The 18,535-nt window shown below is 28.5% G+C and overlaps 1 protein-coding gene across 1 annotated transcript; it reads left to right on the top strand.

The window, feature by feature from the left end:
* The first annotated feature begins 7,423 nt into the window (after positions 1-7,423).
* On the top strand, positions 7,424-17,420 carry LOC107445456 (hydroxyacyl-coenzyme A dehydrogenase, mitochondrial). The gene is made up of 8 exons (XM_043045527.2): positions 7,424-7,765; positions 9,202-9,327; positions 11,960-12,117; positions 13,162-13,288; positions 13,906-13,995; positions 14,673-14,745; positions 15,528-15,644; positions 16,939-17,420. The coding sequence occupies exons 1-8, from the start codon at positions 7,652-7,654 to the stop codon at positions 17,055-17,057; spliced, it is 924 nt and encodes a 307-aa protein (XP_042901461.1). The 5' UTR covers positions 7,424-7,651; the 3' UTR covers positions 17,058-17,420.
* The last annotated feature ends 1,115 nt before the right edge of the window (positions 17,421-18,535 follow it).

Genomic DNA, 18,535 nt, shown 5'->3' with positions numbered 1-18,535 from the left:
TATCTGGGTAATGATTTTTAGAACTTCTATGAATTTTCCTCGAAACTTCAAAGCAATAAAATGATGCGATTTGTGGTTTTGAATAAGGAATTTAAAACTACACGTTTCTCAGTTTTTACATTTTGTAAAAATCTAATCTTGTTGCGGCTTAAATTGATGAAAAGCAATTTGAACGACGTTAAAAAAACAAAACAAAAAATAGTGCGTGGAGTCCCTCCGCGCGGAAGAAGTTAAGCTTCGCAACCTACGACGTTAATTGTAGAAGAATCAGCAGTGGTAGAAGGAACACTAGTTCTATTCAACGACTCTTTTTCCTGCTCCGCTCACTTCCGTGCTCTGTAATCACGGTAATATTGTGCATTTTTCCCTCGTGGACCTCTTGAACCACTGGAAGTGCTTGTGGTTGCCTCATCGTCTCGCCTTGGAAAATGTATTTGTATTAATAATGTATGTGAATGCGTTATAATGTAATTTCAGAAGAGAAACAATCAATTGATATTCACAAGAGACGTACCTTGACATAACCTTAAATCCGTCGCATTGTCCGTGGGATTGTTGTCCACTAAGTTTGAAAATAAAAAATACTACCCTATTAAATTATATGTGTATTGAGTAAAGTAAAGTGCGGCGTGCTCTCTGCTTTCGCTTATAGCACTGCGTTTCAATAGGTAAGGCTTAATTTAGCCTACCAAGATTTATTTGAGCCCTGAGGCTCTTCTTCAAATTCCCTATTTGTTTACTTGAGGACACTAAAATTTATTTTGATTATTTTTTTTTTATTATTATATGTGTATCAAAACAAACTAAAAAAATATTTATGGAAAAACTTTTATTATTTTTATGCTAGTGAGAACCAAAACAATATTTAAATGAATGAGTGAAAACTGGATCCTACCACGTGATTTCCCGGCCAATAAAAATGTAGCGTTAAACGTTTAACGCAACCTTGTTGGAAGTCGCATAAGAAGTATAACTTCAAAAAATATTTATAGAAAAACAATACTTTTATTAATTTCATGCTAGTGAGAACCAAAACAATATGGAAATGAATGAGGGAAAACTGGATCCTACCACGTGATTTCCCGGCCAATAAAAATTTAACGTTAAACGTTTAACGCAACCTTGTTGGAAGTCGCATAAGAAGTATAACTTCAAAAAATACTGCCCTATTAAATTATATGTGTATCAAAACAAACTAAAAAATTATTTATAGAAAAACAATACTTTTATTATTTTCATGCTAGTGAGAACCAAAACAATATGGAAATGAATGAGGGAAAACTGGATCCTACCACATGATTTCCCGGCCAATAAAAATGTAACGCAACCTTGTTGGAAGTCGCATAAGAAGTATAACTTCAAAAATTTCATAACAAAGATACCTATCAAAAATCTAAAAACTAATGACTATAAAGCTATTTAAATATCTTTCGAAATTTGTTGAGTGTTGAGTGCAGAATTGTATCGGCATAATTTTGTAGGAAAAAATTAATAGATAATCTAAAATACCACAGGCTTTATATCTCAATTTTAGATTGGCGACCTTATATTTCACATGTATCGAAAGATAGTGCCAAGTAGAGTAAATATCCACCATCTGTTTAGCTGTGAAAATAAAATGAAAAGGTTTAAAACGATATTTAGAATTTTCTCTCCTCGTCTCCACGTGTCTGACAAACCTAGAGTAAGCCATGAAGTTTCAAATACGGAAAAGAAAATTTCAAAATATACAAATGAAAATAAATTAGAAGATGATGACTTAGGATCATGCAACGTAGAAGTTCTGTTCTAATAATTCGTTTGCATTTTATTATTTTGAAGCATTTTTTTCAAACAGAGAAGTTCTCTTCGAATAATTTGTTTGCATTTTATTATTTTGAAGTATTCTTCTCAGCTATTGAAATTTGATAACAAACTCTATGTTTTATTTTATTTTATAACCGTCGTGGAACAGCCGACCCAATTTTATGGGTTTGCGGCTACTAATGTTCAACTACGTAGCCTTGTAATTTTGAACTCAATCCAGAAGACAAGAGAACTCCTGGATCGAGTATTAGGAGAAATTTGCCTTCGTGGAGGAATTTTTGATGGAACTAACCCGCATTTGCGTTACATGGAGAGGAAGACCACGAGAACCTCCCACGGTTGGTCTGACGGCAAAGGGACTCAAACCCATGATCCGTCTACCACTGAGGATATTTTACGCCAGGTGAGGATACATTACTATGGTTGATGCAAACCGGATGTGGAATTCGTATCGACTGGGATTCGAACCCGGTTCGCCTCATTGGAAGGTGATAACGCTCTATCCCCTGAGCCATCGTGGCTCAAACTCTAGGTTTGTCTGAACTTAATTTTTCCTTTTTTTAAATTTTAAATTAGTAATGAAGGAGAAAGAGAATTTTTGACGAAAATTTTCTTCCTCGGTATGGCGTCCTCTTAAGGAAAATAAATTAACTAATTTATTATTTATTTTACAATGATACGTAATAAAATACTCATTTGTAAGCATAGGAATACCGCTTACAAATATATCTTTATCTATAAATATATATATATATATATATATATATATATATATATATATATATATATATATATATATATATATATATATATATATATCTTTATCTATAAATTAATTTAATCTTATGTTCTCTTTGAATTACAGTTAAGGATGAATCCAAGATAGTTGCCAATAGCACCTTGGTATACGGATATAGCTTGATATACGAGTAGTAGAAATAATCAAACCTTTTATTTTGAAAATTACATTTGAGTGTTATTAAATTAGCTTCATATTTTATGCAGTCTTGTTAACATTTAATGCTTTTTTTTTTAGGTGAAGTTAATATTCTTAATATTAATTTTTATCGAATAATGGAAAAAAATTTTTAAATAATTTCGTTTTTAATATCTTTCAAAATAATTGATTTTATTTTTCAAGACATTTTTAGAAGGAAATTAGATTCATGTATGTCAAGTTGTATCTCCATCAATTTCAGTACTCATATTTCAGAAAAAATAGAGATTCTAAACAGCAGTTCTCAATTATTTTAGGCTGCGGAACCCCAAACGTATGAATAAAATTCATCAGCAGCTGTGAACGTAATGACTAAAAAACTACCAATTATTTTAATAATATTTATTGTTTAAAATGATTTTCTTTTTGATAATCGTTTTATCAATAAAACTCTTAAAATAGTAGGTTTTTGTGATAAACAGTTGAATTCGCAAGCCTGGGGTGACATTTAGTCTAGTTCTGAATCAGCTGTAAATGAATGAAATGACCGGATATATTCGCTGAAAATGAATAAAATAAGCTAATTTATATTTTCGAAAAAGAATTTTTATAAACGTTAAGAATATAGAAACATTATTCGTAGTTCTTGAATTAGGTCATTTTATTTCAAAAAGTTCGACGAGAAACACTGATGCAATATTTCATAAATTTTGACATATCTTTAAGTGATCTTTCATTTAAATAATATCATAAAAATAACCGAACTACCAAACAAATTATGGTTTACAGTTTTGATATAAATATAATTTTAAGTTTCAAAAATCATTATTGATTTTTAAAAAAATTAAACTTTCGGAGCCCCTGTAACCCTTTTACGAACACCATTTGAAAACTGCTGCTCAAAGATAGCGGTTCCCAATTTTTTCGGCTACGGAACCCTAAATAGTTAACCTTCATTCGGTGGAACCCCGACTTAATAAGCAAAGTTTATTCGGGTAAATGTGAACGTTTTTACCTATAAAAGACTATTTTTAAAATATATAATTAGAAGAATGAAGATTTTTATCGTTTTATCATTAATCTTGAATAAGATTGTATATCCGACAGTTCAATTTGCTGTCCTTGTGCTACAGTTTAGTTATGAATTTGTTTTTGGTGTATATACATAAGCTAAAAATGAATAAAATAAGCTAAATTATGGTTTACTTTAAGACGAAATCTTGAAAATCCACTCGCTCCACAAAAGTAAACTACTTTCAACTTGGCACCTACCACCAGCTCATAACTAGGGTTGCAAGTTTGTCGCGGGAAAAAAAGACATAAATTCGCGGGTGATTCGCGCAAAAGTTTTAAAAATGCGCGAAATTTTCGCGGATAACATATGCACTGATATTTACACCGAAAATCAATTTAAAAATAATAAAAAACATAAAAAAGTTACAAAATTTTATTTTTAAGCAATATTAATGCCGTTACTTAAATGTACAGAATTTTGATACAAAATATTATACATGGTTAGGTTATTCTCGCTAATGCTTCTCCTTTCATCATTCAATACATTTTTGTATTTTGAAAAAGATCGTTCGGCATCCACGCTAGTAGTTGGTACTGACAAACATCGAATTGCCACTTTAGACAGTTTTGGATAGCGTTCCATCTTCGATTTCCAAAACTGAATTAATTGTCTACTTTCAACGTGTAGTTAGTTCATTAACTGTCGCTTTGTAAGCATTAAATTCGTTCTTCAACTCTTCTTCATCCTCAAACATGGGGGTAGAGTTAAAAATAAAAGAACTATCATCTTCTTGGAAAACATCTAAGTATTTGAATTGACTAGGATCAAAAGCTCTGCATGCTTTAAAAAAGCTTGATGCTGGTTGACGAAATCTGTGTGTTGTAATATTGCCTTCAAAAAAGTATGCCTGAATTTTTTCCTGGCATGATTTTAAAGCTTTTTTAGATTTCAAGTGCTGGCAGGTTATAGATTTGCTTTTTAAATCTTCAGCAAGATCAGACATTTCATTAAAAATAACATGCAAACTTATTCTTTATTTTTCATATAAATTTAATAGATTCAAAATTAAAGATGCATATTTTTCAATCTCTCTTGAATCTTCACTCAATTCTGCGTTACAACATTCTTCGGAAATCGTGTTGATCAAAGAACTACTGCTATTTTGTTGCTCTTTATCGAAGAACTCTGCATATTCAGCTAAGTAATTTACGTGAAACAAAGCTGCCTTAAACCAGCTATTCCATCTGGTTTGTACAGGAACCGGTGGTAGAGCGGCGTTTTTACCCTTTTCAACTAAAAAGGCTCGAAATCGACCCTTACGTGAAGGACATGCAGTGAATGCACGCTTTAAATGCACAATAAAAGAATTCACTTTTTCAAATTGATTTTGCCATATTTCTCCTAGGAGATTTAAAAGATGTGCATTGCAAGTCACATGAACAGCATTCAAGAAAACTGCTTTCAAACTTTTTTCCCATGCTTTGTTCATGTAAGACGCATTGTCAGTGACGAAAGATGAAATGGTATTAAATAATAACTTCAAATTGTGAATAATTTTCATTTAAATCGCGCGAATTGAATAACTTTCGTTCAAATCGCGCAATTTTAAAAAATTTGCGAATTTTTGAAAAAAACTTGAAATTTCGCGGAAACGGTCGCGAAATGGACCTGTTGTAGACTTTCCTACACCAGGGGATGAGTAACAGCAACACCTTTATCTCTTTCAAACCCGATGTCTTCTCGGGACACCATTCGAAATCGCAACTTTAAAAGATAAACAATTATGTCTCGAAAAACATTTAAACCACTTCTATTATTTAGATTAACTGTGATGGAAATTTATTAAAAAATTAAAAATATAAGAATGCTTCCTTTTTTTCAACATTGAACAACAATTTTTGGAGTAAAGTATATATATCTTTTTATGTAATCATCCATTTTAGTCTTTATTAAATAGAACAGGTATTTTCATAATAATACAATGTAATGAAATTATCTAATCAAGAATTTTTATATGAGGCATTTTCGTCAGTTCTACTAAGATGTTTTCTTTTCTCACTGTGTTGGATTTCAGATTAAGATCAGATTAATTTTCTTACAAAATATAATTCAACGGCGAACACACTATATTGTACCAAATTTAACTGCTTTTAAAACGCAAATAATGGTTAGTGGGTTTTAAACGCTATGGCGTTAAAAAAAAATAAAAAAAAAAACAGGCTCTCTTTTTTTTTTTTTTCAATCTCTAACTATTAATGAAGCCTTAACTTTACATTCATAAAAGATCACCGAGTATTGAATAAATCAAACGCTATTAAAGATTGTCGCTCATATAAATCTCAATAAACATATGTCATTATAAATCTCAGTAAAACATACAAACTGACTGTTTTTTTACAATCAGCATAATTTTTTTAAAATTTTAAAAAAATTATGCCGTTATTTTGAAAGTTCATTCAAAAAGTCCATTTGGAAAGTGGTATAAGTCAGAGAATTTTAATGTTTGAATGAATTAAAGAATATTCATGAAGTTTAATCCCTTTGGATGATGCTTTTAATACTATAATTTGATGAAACAAAATGCAACAATGATTATTATTAAAATCTAAAAAAAAAAAAAAAAAAAAAACGATTTTATTATCCAGGAAAATAAATAAATGAAAGTGAACCTAGAGTAGATAAAAAAAGAAATTCAGATTCAACCATACAAACAGCCAAAGTAACCGAAAGTAACCGAGTAATAAAATACATTTGCATTTTATTGCGTTTGTATAGAAGAACTTTCGTGTTTGTGATGCTAGAATCCTGTAATTCAGTTTTCAGATAGCCTAAATTTGATGCCAATATAAGTTACATTTTTTTGCGTGCAAAATTTATTATCAGTCGAAGTTTTAAACTCTTTCTGACCTATACAAACATACATTAAACTAAAAATAATGAAATAAAATAACAACAAAAAAAAACGTCTTTAGTAGTATTAATATTTCATTTACGTCGCCATAGAGCTTCAAAATGCTTTGCACCCCGCTTTGATAGATCCAAATGGAGACTTTACAATAAAACAGTTTAAAGAGGACAGACACCACGAATCCTTGATCCCTTCGCAAGCTGATTAAAGTTGCCACCCACCCACTCACTGACCGCAGCCATTCATGTTTGACTTTTGTGATCTACTGGGCTGTCATCGGATTATAAGCAGAGACGTTTCCTAAACCATTGTCAGCTCTCGTGTGGCATAAATAAAGTACTAAATAGGAACTGGCTCATTTGGTTGGATCTGATAAAAATAAGAGAATAATTTCCTTTTTGGTCTACTTAAAGAGCACAGTTTTAAATAATTTGTATTTAACTTTTCTTTTGTGTTTACTCAGTATTTTTGTCTGTTCGGTCAGGTGCTTCAGAGCACTATCTCTTATAACTCTAGAACCCTTTGTGTCAGGGTCCTGAAATTTGGACATCGACTACGAGGAGCAATTTTAACCCCCGATCTTAAAAATTACTTAAAATGTAAATAACAATGAATAATTCTTTACTAATTACGACATCTCCTGAAAAATGATGCAAATTACTCTATCAAATCGTAAGCAAAGAATCAGATTTTCTTCCACTTCAGTAGCGCCATCTAGTGCCCAAACAAAATTGATGTATTATCGATAAAATAATTTATCGATAGAAAGGTTAAATGATTTAGGAAGCAATCGTATCGTATTGCGCGCAATCAATTACTTATCTTTTATACAAGTATCTGAATCTGAATCAACAATCGTTCAAGGTTCTACTTATTTACCTTCGATCGTATCTTACTTGACAGCGGTAACTTCACTCTCATTCTAAAATTTAAGACTTCACTGTCAAAATTATATTGATCTGGAGCTGATTTTCTTTGATTGAACATGGCCTCTCTATTTCTTAATACTACTCGATCTTTTTCCTCTACCTCTGCAAAACTAGCTTTAAAAAATGTTACTGTTATAGGTGGAGGCCTTATGGGTTCTGGTATCGCCCAAGTATGTTATCTTATATTACTGATCATGCTAATTCATTTCCTTAAACCATGACGTCGATTCACGAATATTTACCTTAATATTAACTTGTAAATTGTTTTTAAGCATATTATTCCCCCGTATTATAATAAATAATGTGGAATTTTAAGGAATGTTCTTTTATTATATAATTGATTCACTAAAATTATTCTTTTTTTCCAGATAATGTAAGTGGGTTTATTTAGTTATTTGTTTTATTGCTTATTCTCCAAATATTTTCTCTGAGATATTTGTAATATTTTTATTTAAAGGACTAACTTTTTAAGAAGTTCTCTTGTTATTCGAGTTGGGTGGAAAATAATTAAGGTAATCAGTTTCATTTGCACTATACATTGTAGCTCTTCATAAACTACCAACAGGAATTTTAAAAAAATTTATAGTTCTGAAATTTTATCATAAAATATTGACTATATAAGAAAAACATATAATAGAATGAAATATGTTCCATTGTGAAGTTTAAATAATTGACATAGACTCTTCTATTTCCTTATCCACTGACCTATTTCTTATTAACTAACGCCCCAGTTACAATCACCAAGACACTTAAATGGATTTTAAACTTGTAATTTTAAATCAAACAGAAACATGCATAGGTTTGCCCTTCCAGGTTTCCAACATCTTAGTTTCATCATCACCTATTTTAGTTTCTCATGAACCAGTACTCAATGGTGACAATTTTGAAGTAGGAAATGATATGATTGACTTCCCATTTTTCTAAATATCTACAATTGTTTTTCAATGGTTACTGGATTCAACAACAATATTTAAAATTATTCATAAAATTTTTAGTTCAAAAGTAGGTCTAATAAAATATTTGTAGGAAAAGTTGTTTTTTTTTCACAGCTTAACAGATTTGTAGCACTTTGTAAATAGTGTTAAGTTTACTTGCATACATTAAATTAATCTATTTATATACTTACATAAAATTTCTTATAATATAATCAATAAGTGCAAATTGCATTACAAACATATCGTTTGGAGTAGTTGTTAAAATTTTATGCAGCCCTATTTCAACATTAACTGCTCTCGATAACAGAAAATCAAATTCAAAATTTTTTATCACCTATCCATTTTGCTGGAACTGACTAAAAAGTTACCAATGTAATCCGATTGAATTCAACTTTTTTTTTATTTAAATAAATAAAAACTTGAGCCAGCCGAATGGATATAAGTACCAATGTTTAAAAGTCAGTTACGTATTGAATGTCATATAAAAAAAATTAACATTCATTATTTAACAGAGAAGGGAAGGATGTTCTACGTTAGATAAAAGAACACAAAACATCGATCGAAGTTTGCATCAATGTATTTATGGATTATTATATGTTATATCTTATTTTAAATTAAAAGTTCATTTAATTTTTTAGTAAAAATTTTACTTAAAAGTTTACATTTGACAGGTAGCAGCCCAAACTGGACACAATGTTACTTTGGTAGATGTTTCAGATAAGGTACTACAAAAATCAACCTCAAGCATACAAAAAAGTTTAGAGAGATTGGCTAAAAAAAAATTTCCAGATCCTCAAGTAATTATTTTTAAATAATATTATTTATTTTTATTTGATTTTGTATGTGCTATATTATCTTGGTTCAATGTATAATTTTGTTAAAATTTGAGATTTTTACACTGTACCAATTTGATTAAATATATACATATGCACACACACTCACTATGCTTTAAATAGACTAACTGTCCCCATAAAACCTTATGCAAAATTTGTATCACTAATGTATAAATAAGGAAAATATTAACTTGTTTCTCTTTTTTTTTTTTGTAACATGAAAAGAATGAATATGCAGTGTTTTCACTACAGTGCGAGAACGCGAGAATCTCGCATATTTTTTTCTTTTCTCGCATTAAAAAAATTATTAACGCGAGAAGTTCGCGCACTCTATTAATCAATTTTAAAATGCGAGAATCTCTCAAATTTTGGAAAAAATTTCGTCTTACGCCATTTTGAAAAAGACATGAAAGCAGCTACGGCAAGTGTTGAGAAAAAAAAATGAGTCCTGCCTGTATAATAAGTTGTTTAAAGTTAGCTTTATTTTTAGCTGTGAATGAATTACCAAACTCCATCGACAATTTACAGCAATTTGTAAAAGTCTGCGGAAACTATACTGGAAGACCTAACAAGAAGTATAAACATGGAAATAACTTCAACGAACTTCACTATTCTATAACAGAAATAATTCAAAAGCCTATGCTGGCAGATGTAGAGGATAGGAAAGTGTGTGCACAATGCTACAAATTTAATTAGTGATTCCGAATAGTTCAGCATCTGTTGCAAGGTCATTTAGCTCCCAAAACCGAATTAAAATAAAATATCGCAACAGATTGACTGATGAGAATAGCTGATGAAAAAGTAGATATGGAACTTTTTCCATATGCAATGAAAATATTCAATGGTTTAGAAAGAATTTTTTTTTTCAAGTTTATTCGTGTTTTTTTTTTTTTTTTTTTTTTTTTTTTTTTAGAAATCTCACCCTGTTTTGGAGAAAGGGTGAGAAATTCTCTCCCATTTTTCTTCTGTAATGAAAACACTGATGTGTCTAAAAAAAGGCGATTCGAAATTATATATCCCCACACCAAAAAGGCAGTGGAGGCGAATGTCTCTGTAGGTCTTTGGGCTTCACAGTCCCAGCTCGTATTTTTAATAGTACTTTCACAAATCTAAAAAGAGTTATTACTATAGCAAAACTTCGTAAATAAGTTCAACTGTACTTTTCATTGTTAGAAGTAATCATTCGCAAAAATATTTGTTATCGAGGATGAACGTTTTTTGCTTTATGATAGTATTCCACTTTTTATTTTTATTTTTTTCAATTTAATAAAATTCTGCCTTTACAAAAAGGTATTGAATTCCTAAAAAGATAAATTTTTTACGCTTTTTCTACCCATGTAAACGAGATTTAAAATCACACAGCATGGTTCATATTTGTGAGATTTAAAATCGTACAACGCAATTCGTTTTCATGCAATATAAAATCATAAATTGTGATTCTTATTAAGCAATTTAAAATTACATGTAGTGGTCTGTATTAGCAGGATTTAAAACTGCCCATAACAATACATATTTGAGCGATTTCAAAATCACACACAGAGTTTTGTTTTTACTCTATTTAAAAATATATATATATTAGGTATTTTTCAATTATTTAAAGTGTGCTTTGCTTATGGCATTTGAATTTCTATTTTCAGATTTTTTACCAAACTCATCCTTATACTAAGTATGTTTAATGTCGATTGTTTTTTTTATGTAATTAGGCACAATTATACATATTATTAGTAAATGTATTATTCGATGTTTTAGGGAAAGGTAAGTTTGTGGTTGGAGCATTAAAAAGAAGTGCTTTATTTTTATTACTTCAACAAATAGTACTTTAAAGTATTGTAACAAATGAAACAGTAACAAAATATGTAAGTAACAAAATACTATTTGTTAAAGTACTAATTTGATAAATAAGTTAACTTTTCTTTTCATAGTTAGCAGTAAATATTCAGAATCCTTATCTATTAACAGGGATGAACTTTTTCTGCTTTTCGATCAAATTCCACTTTTTTTTTTTATTTAATAAAATTCGATTTTTTTCAAAAAGAGTCTGGTTTTTTCGAGTTCCTGGAAAAAATATTAATTTTTTACACTTTTTTCTACCTATGTAAATGTGATTGAAAATCACACATCGTAATAGCATTTGCGAGATTTGAAATCATGCATCGCAATTTGTACTCATGCAGTATAAGATCATATATTGTAGTATGTATTACACAGTTTAAAATAGCATGTAATGATCTGTATTCACGCAATTTAAAATTGCACATAACGATACTTATTTTTGTGATTTAGAAGTTGGACAGTCCGTATTCATATTCGTGAGATTTCAAAATCTCACTCAGAGATTTTTTATTCACTCAATTTCAAAAGTCCTGCATTGACATTTTTAATAACACACAAGAATCTGATGTTCACTTTTTGTTACTAAAATTTCAGATATTTTTTCAATTATTTAAAATGTATTTTGCTCATGACATTTTGATTTCTATTTTCAACTTTTTTACCAAACTCATCTCCGTATTAAATATGATTTACATGCCTTGCTTTTTTTTAGTTTAATTTGGCACAATTATAAGATTAATAAATGCATTATTCAATGTTCTAGCAAAAGGAAAAGTTTGTGACTGAAACATTACAGAGAATAAAGACTAATACAGTAGCTGAAGATGCAGTAAAAGATACAGATATTGTAGTGGAAGCCATTATTGAAAATATGGAAATAAAACACAAATTATTTAAGTCACTAGATAAAGCAGCTCCTCCGTACGTTTAAGTATTCAAAGAATTTCTGTATTTCTTAATATTAAGGAAGCTAACTTATATTTAAAGTATTTTTCCTTGTATTATTGAAGATAAGTATGTTATAAAATGTGTGAATTTAAGAATCTAAGTGTTGATCTTGAAATTTATTGTGTTTGTTACTTTCTTTTTTACTAAAGATAATGATTCTTTTATTAAAAACAATTTTCTGAACACTTTAGGAACGATCAAAAATTCGTATGAGATTACTTCTAAAAAGTAAAAATATTATTTGTATATAAAAACTACTAGCAATATGATTAATTCAGAGATTCAACTCTTTTACTGGGAAAATGAAATTTTTGTATTTCTAACTTATAAAATTGCCAGAAACTAAGTTATTATTGTAATTTAACTTTTCTGATTTTTAAAAACTTTTTACATTTTCTACATATTTAGTTCAATATAAAGGATGAGTTAAGAATCTAAACTTTTTGTATTCTATAATTTGTATTAAATATATATATATATATATATATATATATATATATTTTGTCTAAAAAAAAAGACTTGAATTTTTTTTTTTTTTTTTTTTAAATTTAAGAAAATTTGTAGGTTCTTGGTGTATTTGTGCACCTGCAGGTGCATTTACTAACAAATGAGCACCTTTATCACTGTGAAAAGTCAGTTGATTCATCGTTTCCAGGAATGTTTCCTTATTAATCTAACAAAAAAAATTCTCGAATGAAGAAGGTAATTTATAATTATAATTGTTATACTTAGGAATTATGCATAAGTGAGAAAAAACTAAATTCCCATTTACACTTAATAAAAGATTATTAGCACTATATATATATATATAGATAGATAGAAAGAAATCCTTTTTTATATATGTAATTTCTTGTAGTTAGGGTGGGAAAAAATTTTTTTTTGAATATTAAAGTAAATTTTTAACCTCTATGTAACAGCAAATAAGAAAACAGATTTAAGAGCATTGTTTCAGATTTTAGCAATAATTGACATTATGTTGTACTTATTAATAGATATTTTAATATGCTTCTTTTGTAGATCAACTATTTTTGCTAGTAATACCTCCTCATTGTCAATTAGTGAAATTGCAAGTGTTACCGATCGAAAAGATAGATTTGGTGGTTTACATTTTTTTAATCCTGTTCCTATGATGAAACTCTTAGAGGTAAAAAGTTTTTAATTATCATTTGTTATCGTGAAATAGCCATAGTTTGTTAGCTGCACTTTCTATCTGATTACTTTTATAAGCATTGACATTGATTTAATAATGACCACTTTTTTTTTGAAAGAGTTTAATGTGTAGTGATGCCAATTACTAAAGATTTTTTTTCCACCTTCAACAAATTTTAGTTCTGACTTCATAATAACGGAAAATCATTGTAGTAATTTTAAAAGAAAATATTTTCAATTTCATTCACTCATAAGAGTGTTGAGTATTATATTTTATGTGCATGAATTATACAGAACTATAAAATTTTTAAATTGTATGCTATTAGTTACAAAAAAAATATAGAAATTTACAAATACCAGTCTGAAAAAACTTTGTTTTTTTTCCTGTGTATGTTTCTAAGCTCACCTTGTTAATATTGTTTCAAAAATATCTAAAAAAAATTTTATAATTGCTACGAGTTTGCATCTATAACTGTGTATAAATGACATTGTAATATCCATGTTAGCTTATTTGTCAGCTCTAAAATTGTTTCAAAATATAACTTAAAAATGCTTTAGTTTAGTGAGTAAATTAATTATATTTATGTATACTAAATATATTGACTTTTCCAGGTTATTAAAACTTCTGAAACATCTGATGAAACATACAATACAATGATGGAATTTGGTAAAAAATTGGAAAAAACCACCATAACTTGCAAGGTTAGAAATATGTTAAATTTTTCTTTGTTTCATCTTAGCAATTATCAATCTGTGATGATTGAAGTACTATAAATTTATATTCATTAACTTCCAAATGCTACTACTCCTGATGAAATTGTAGAAAATTTTCCCTCGTATTGATTTTCCTTTCAATCCACTGATTCATTAGGCGATTTTTTTTTTTTCATAAAGAAAACCATAAAGTTTAGAGATAGCCAAAACTGTTACTTAGAGAACCATCACTACATTTGCTTTCAGCATTATTTTCTTTTCTGACAACCTTTGAACAGCTGGTGCAGTTTTGGGTTTCTGACTACTAATGTTCAACTTCGTAGCCTTGTAATTTTGAACCCAATCTAGAAGGCAAGGGGGTTCCTGGATCAAATTTTATTAAACATTTGCCTTCCTGAAGGACTTCTTGATGGAAGAATCCCATATTCACATAACATGTAGAGGAACCTAGCCTTAGTAGCCTGACAGCAAAGGGACTCTAACAAATGATCTGTCTACCACTGAGGATATTTTACGTCAACACTGTGGTTGGTGCAAGCTGGGTGCGAAATTCTATCTCTCTGTCATCGCTAGAATTCTAACCTGGCGAACATTCTATCCCCTGAGCCACCAGAGCTCTTTTAGCATTATTGTAAATTATAGGTATATTTTATCTCTTTTTGTAGGACACTCCTGGATTTGTTGTGAATAGACTCTTAGTTCCTTACCAGGGAGAAGCTATCAGAATGTTAGAGCGAGGTATATTTAAATTATTTCTTAATTTATAGATTGACTGATATGTATTTTTCATCAGTTAGGTTTTATCTTTATAATTTTTAAGAAAAATAATCACATAAATGGAAAAATTAAGTTTGATAAAACTAATTCAATACTTAATGTGTGGTAGATTTTGTGAAATAGATAAAAGGCTGTATGAGCGTCATTTTTTAAAATGTAATTTATAAAAAATTCAATTCTGTGAATTAACTACAGATTTTTTTTTTTTAACTTAGCTGCTGGGTTGGCTGGTTTAAACCACTTGTTTAAGCAGAACAATTTTTATGAAAAAGGATATGTTAGATTTTTTTTTCAAGAAAAATTCTTTTAAATAACTTAATTTTTTATTATTTATAAAAATACTTTTAGCTAACATGTAAGCAAATGAAAAAATAGCAAATTTTTTTCTATAAAAATCCTCTTATGTGGAAATCTTTTAATCATTTTATGTGTAAACCAATGTGAGTTTGTATTACTTTAAATAAATATATGTAATTTTTAAATGTTTATGTATTACTCTTAATTAATAAATTATCCATTTGAAAGACTCATGCACATTTAAACTATTTTCCTACATGACTACTCAATTTTTGAAACAATTGAACGTTTTGAATCAATTTGCAACCAAGAAAACTACTATTGTATTGTTTGTTTATTGTTTTACTAGTTAATTCAAAGATTTTTTGATTATTACTTAATATAGTTAGACAAAAAAAAAATTCTTGATAATTAAATTCAATTTTTTTTCTTACTTTCCATTTCAGGTGATGCTACTGCTCAAGATATAGACATTGCTATGAAATTAGGTTCTGGATATCCAATGGGTCCCTTCGAGCTATTAGATTATGTTGGTCTTGATACCGTCAAATTTATTCTTGATGGTAAGTTAAAGACTCTGTATAAGTTATATGTATATATGTTATCCACTACTAGATTGACGCCTTTTACAAATTTTGAATAAAAAAAATTATCAAAGACTATTGCCTTCCAATTCAGTCCTTCAGCTTTTCTGTTTTCAATAGACCACATTGTTGGTGTCGGTATGCAGACTTAGATAAAATTAACATAAATGACATGTTTTACATGATGTCATAACTTTACATGATGTCATTATTCACTCCTTCAGCTTTTCTGTTTTCAAAAGACCACATTGTTTGTGGCGGTATGCAGACTTAGATAAAATTAACGTAAATAGCATGTTTTACATGATGTCATAACTTTACATGATGTCATTATTCTCTCCTTCAGCTTTTCTGTTTTCAATAGACCACATTGTTTGTGGCGGTATGCAGACTTAGATAAAATTAACATAAATGACATGTTTTACATGATGTCATAACTTTACATGATGTCATTATTCACTCCTTCAGCTTTTCTGTTTTCAATAGACCACATTGTTTGTGGCGGTATGCAGACTTAGATAAAATTAACATAAATGACATGTTTTACATGATGTCATAATTTTACTATAACGCTAATAATTGTGCATCGTAAAAGCCTGGCATGAGAAATATTACAATAATTCACCATTCAAACATCTGAACTAAAATGTATTTTGAATGAAATTTAATTAACGAGAAACATGATTTTATTTTTCTTCAATTTAAAAGAAAATAAATGGGCAAAATCCCACATTCTATTATTCCTTATTGTGTACTTAAGATTTTGATGTTAAGATGCAGGTTTAAAAATTGATCTTATGACTATTAAATTTTTGATTGTGTAGAATACAAGTATAGCTCTTATTGTCTTAGAAGAATTAAAGGTGCAAATAGAAAATGAGTATTGCATCTGTAAAAATTATAGGGAGGATTGTATCCTATTGCAGCTGCGTTTAAATTGATCACTAAATATGGGTCTGAAACAAATAGAAGAATTTCAAAAATTATTATATTTGCTTTAGCTTATTCAGTTTTTCTTTTATCAGAAAAAAATCCAAATTTATAATAAAGCATTAGCATTATAATTGATAAGAATTTTTGGTGAATCATTACAAATTTGTGTTATCTATTATTTCAAACTAAAAGTTTTTTGCTGTGATTTTGTCCATAAATAGGATATCAGAAATTTTTTGTTCCACCTATATGAATTGTTTAACTTGTTATAAATGTTATTATTTTATATAACAATGTATGAATTTTATTTTTATTACAAATAATTTTATATTTTAATTAGGATGGCATGAAAAATTCCCTGATAATCCTCTGTTTGCTCCATCTGAACTTTTGAATAAATTAGTATCTGAAGGTAAATTGGGCAGAAAATCTGGCGAGGGAATTTACAAGTATAATTAGATGTCATGAAATTAAGACATACTTAAGTGATGTTTTATACTTAAGTGAAGATATACTTAAATAGAGATATACTAAAGAAATATACGTAATATATAATCACTTACTGAATTGTTACTATCACATGATTTATCAATTCATGTGTAATGAATTGAATGTAAATGCTAAAAACTGTTTAAATGAAGCAATACGAAATTTGAATATCTTTTTAGAAGTTCAAATAATTGTTAATTCATAAATACTTATTTAAATGTTATGTTTCCCAGCATTTGTTAATTTCATAAAAGAATTAATGAATTTATACATTTTTATAATTTGTACAAGTGCCTTTTACTAATAAAATATTTTTATAAACTTTGCTATCAATTTGTTTAAGCATCATTTAATGTGAATGGCGGAAGTGAGATAGAAATTTTTGCATTTTATTATTCGTGTGTCTATTATTTTTATGTCTACATAAAATTTAACTTAATGTGTGTAAAACACCAACAGCAACCAAGTGATAAAGCTCTTGTATTTCAAGAAAATATGTTTTAAATTGTAATGAATACTTTAACCAGACACTTTTCAATTAATGATTTACACAACTTTAGAATAAAATTAGTGCTAAAAAAATCTAGTGTCATAAAGTATAATAGAAATGAACAATTAATTATTTGTACTAAAACACAAGCGTTTTATAAAGACAAAGTACTAATACTTTTAATTGGACATCGAGTTTTTGTTTGCCAATCTATTAAAATGAGTGTGGTTAGATAAAGTCGCTTTTGAGTTTAAAGTATTGACCAAAAATAACAATATTTAGTTTAAATATTACAGTGATTTTCTAGAACTTACATTCTCTCGCTATTTAAAAAATGTGCTAAAACTTGACTAGATTTCACCAGGTACAAGAAATGTGTTATAAAAGTAATCATTTTGTGGATGAAATGTTGTGAACACTCTTTCACAAAGGTAAAAACAGTTATATATTTTATATTATTAATGCAATATTAGTTCTTGAAATCACAACTAGGATTTATAATTTTTATTTTGCGATAATTAACATTGTATCAAATCACGTTGCTTCACGCATTTTATATAAAAATTTGTAGACATGCCATTTAGTTATGCAAAAAAACTTCAAATCGATCTTAATTGGTGTAACCTTGTACTTTTTTTTATAAGCTTCACTGAAGGATAAGAAAAGAAATGAAAGTTTTGGTCATGTCGTACTATAGATATAACAAAGCAATTATATTTCCTTTTAATATACATGCAAAAAAATTATATAGTTAAAATTTTTATCATTATTTGAGTAATACATAATTCTTATCCAAATTCAAAGGTCATGTCTAAGTACACATCTTTTATTGTATCACTATCAATTTTTATATAATTAATAGTTTTTAAAGCATACTCTGGGATCTGTTTTTGAAATAGCATATTTCCTCAATTTAAGATAAACAATTGCAATTTTTTGCAGCACACACTATAAGTTT

Source organism: Parasteatoda tepidariorum, chromosome 4, assembly GCF_982258835.1.
Source record: "Parasteatoda tepidariorum strain Cologne lab strain chromosome 4, Ptep-v5.0, whole genome shotgun sequence".
In the NCBI taxonomy this organism is placed as follows: domain Eukaryota; kingdom Metazoa; phylum Arthropoda; class Arachnida; order Araneae; family Theridiidae; genus Parasteatoda; species Parasteatoda tepidariorum.
Note: the sequence above shows the minus strand (reverse complement) of the source record. Positions and strands in the feature narration are given on the sequence as shown.

Coding starts and splice junctions, on each gene's coding strand:
- LOC107445456 (XM_043045527.2), top strand. CDS start 7,652: ATGGCCTCTCTATTTCTTAATACTACTCGATCTTTTTCCTCTACCTCT. Junction 12,118..13,161: donor CTAGATAAAGCAGCTCCTCC/GTACGTTTAAGT, acceptor CTTCTTTTGTAG/ATCAACTATTTTTGCTAGTA. Junction 13,996..14,672: donor AAACCACCATAACTTGCAAG/GTTAGAAATATG, acceptor CTCTTTTTGTAG/GACACTCCTGGATTTGTTGT.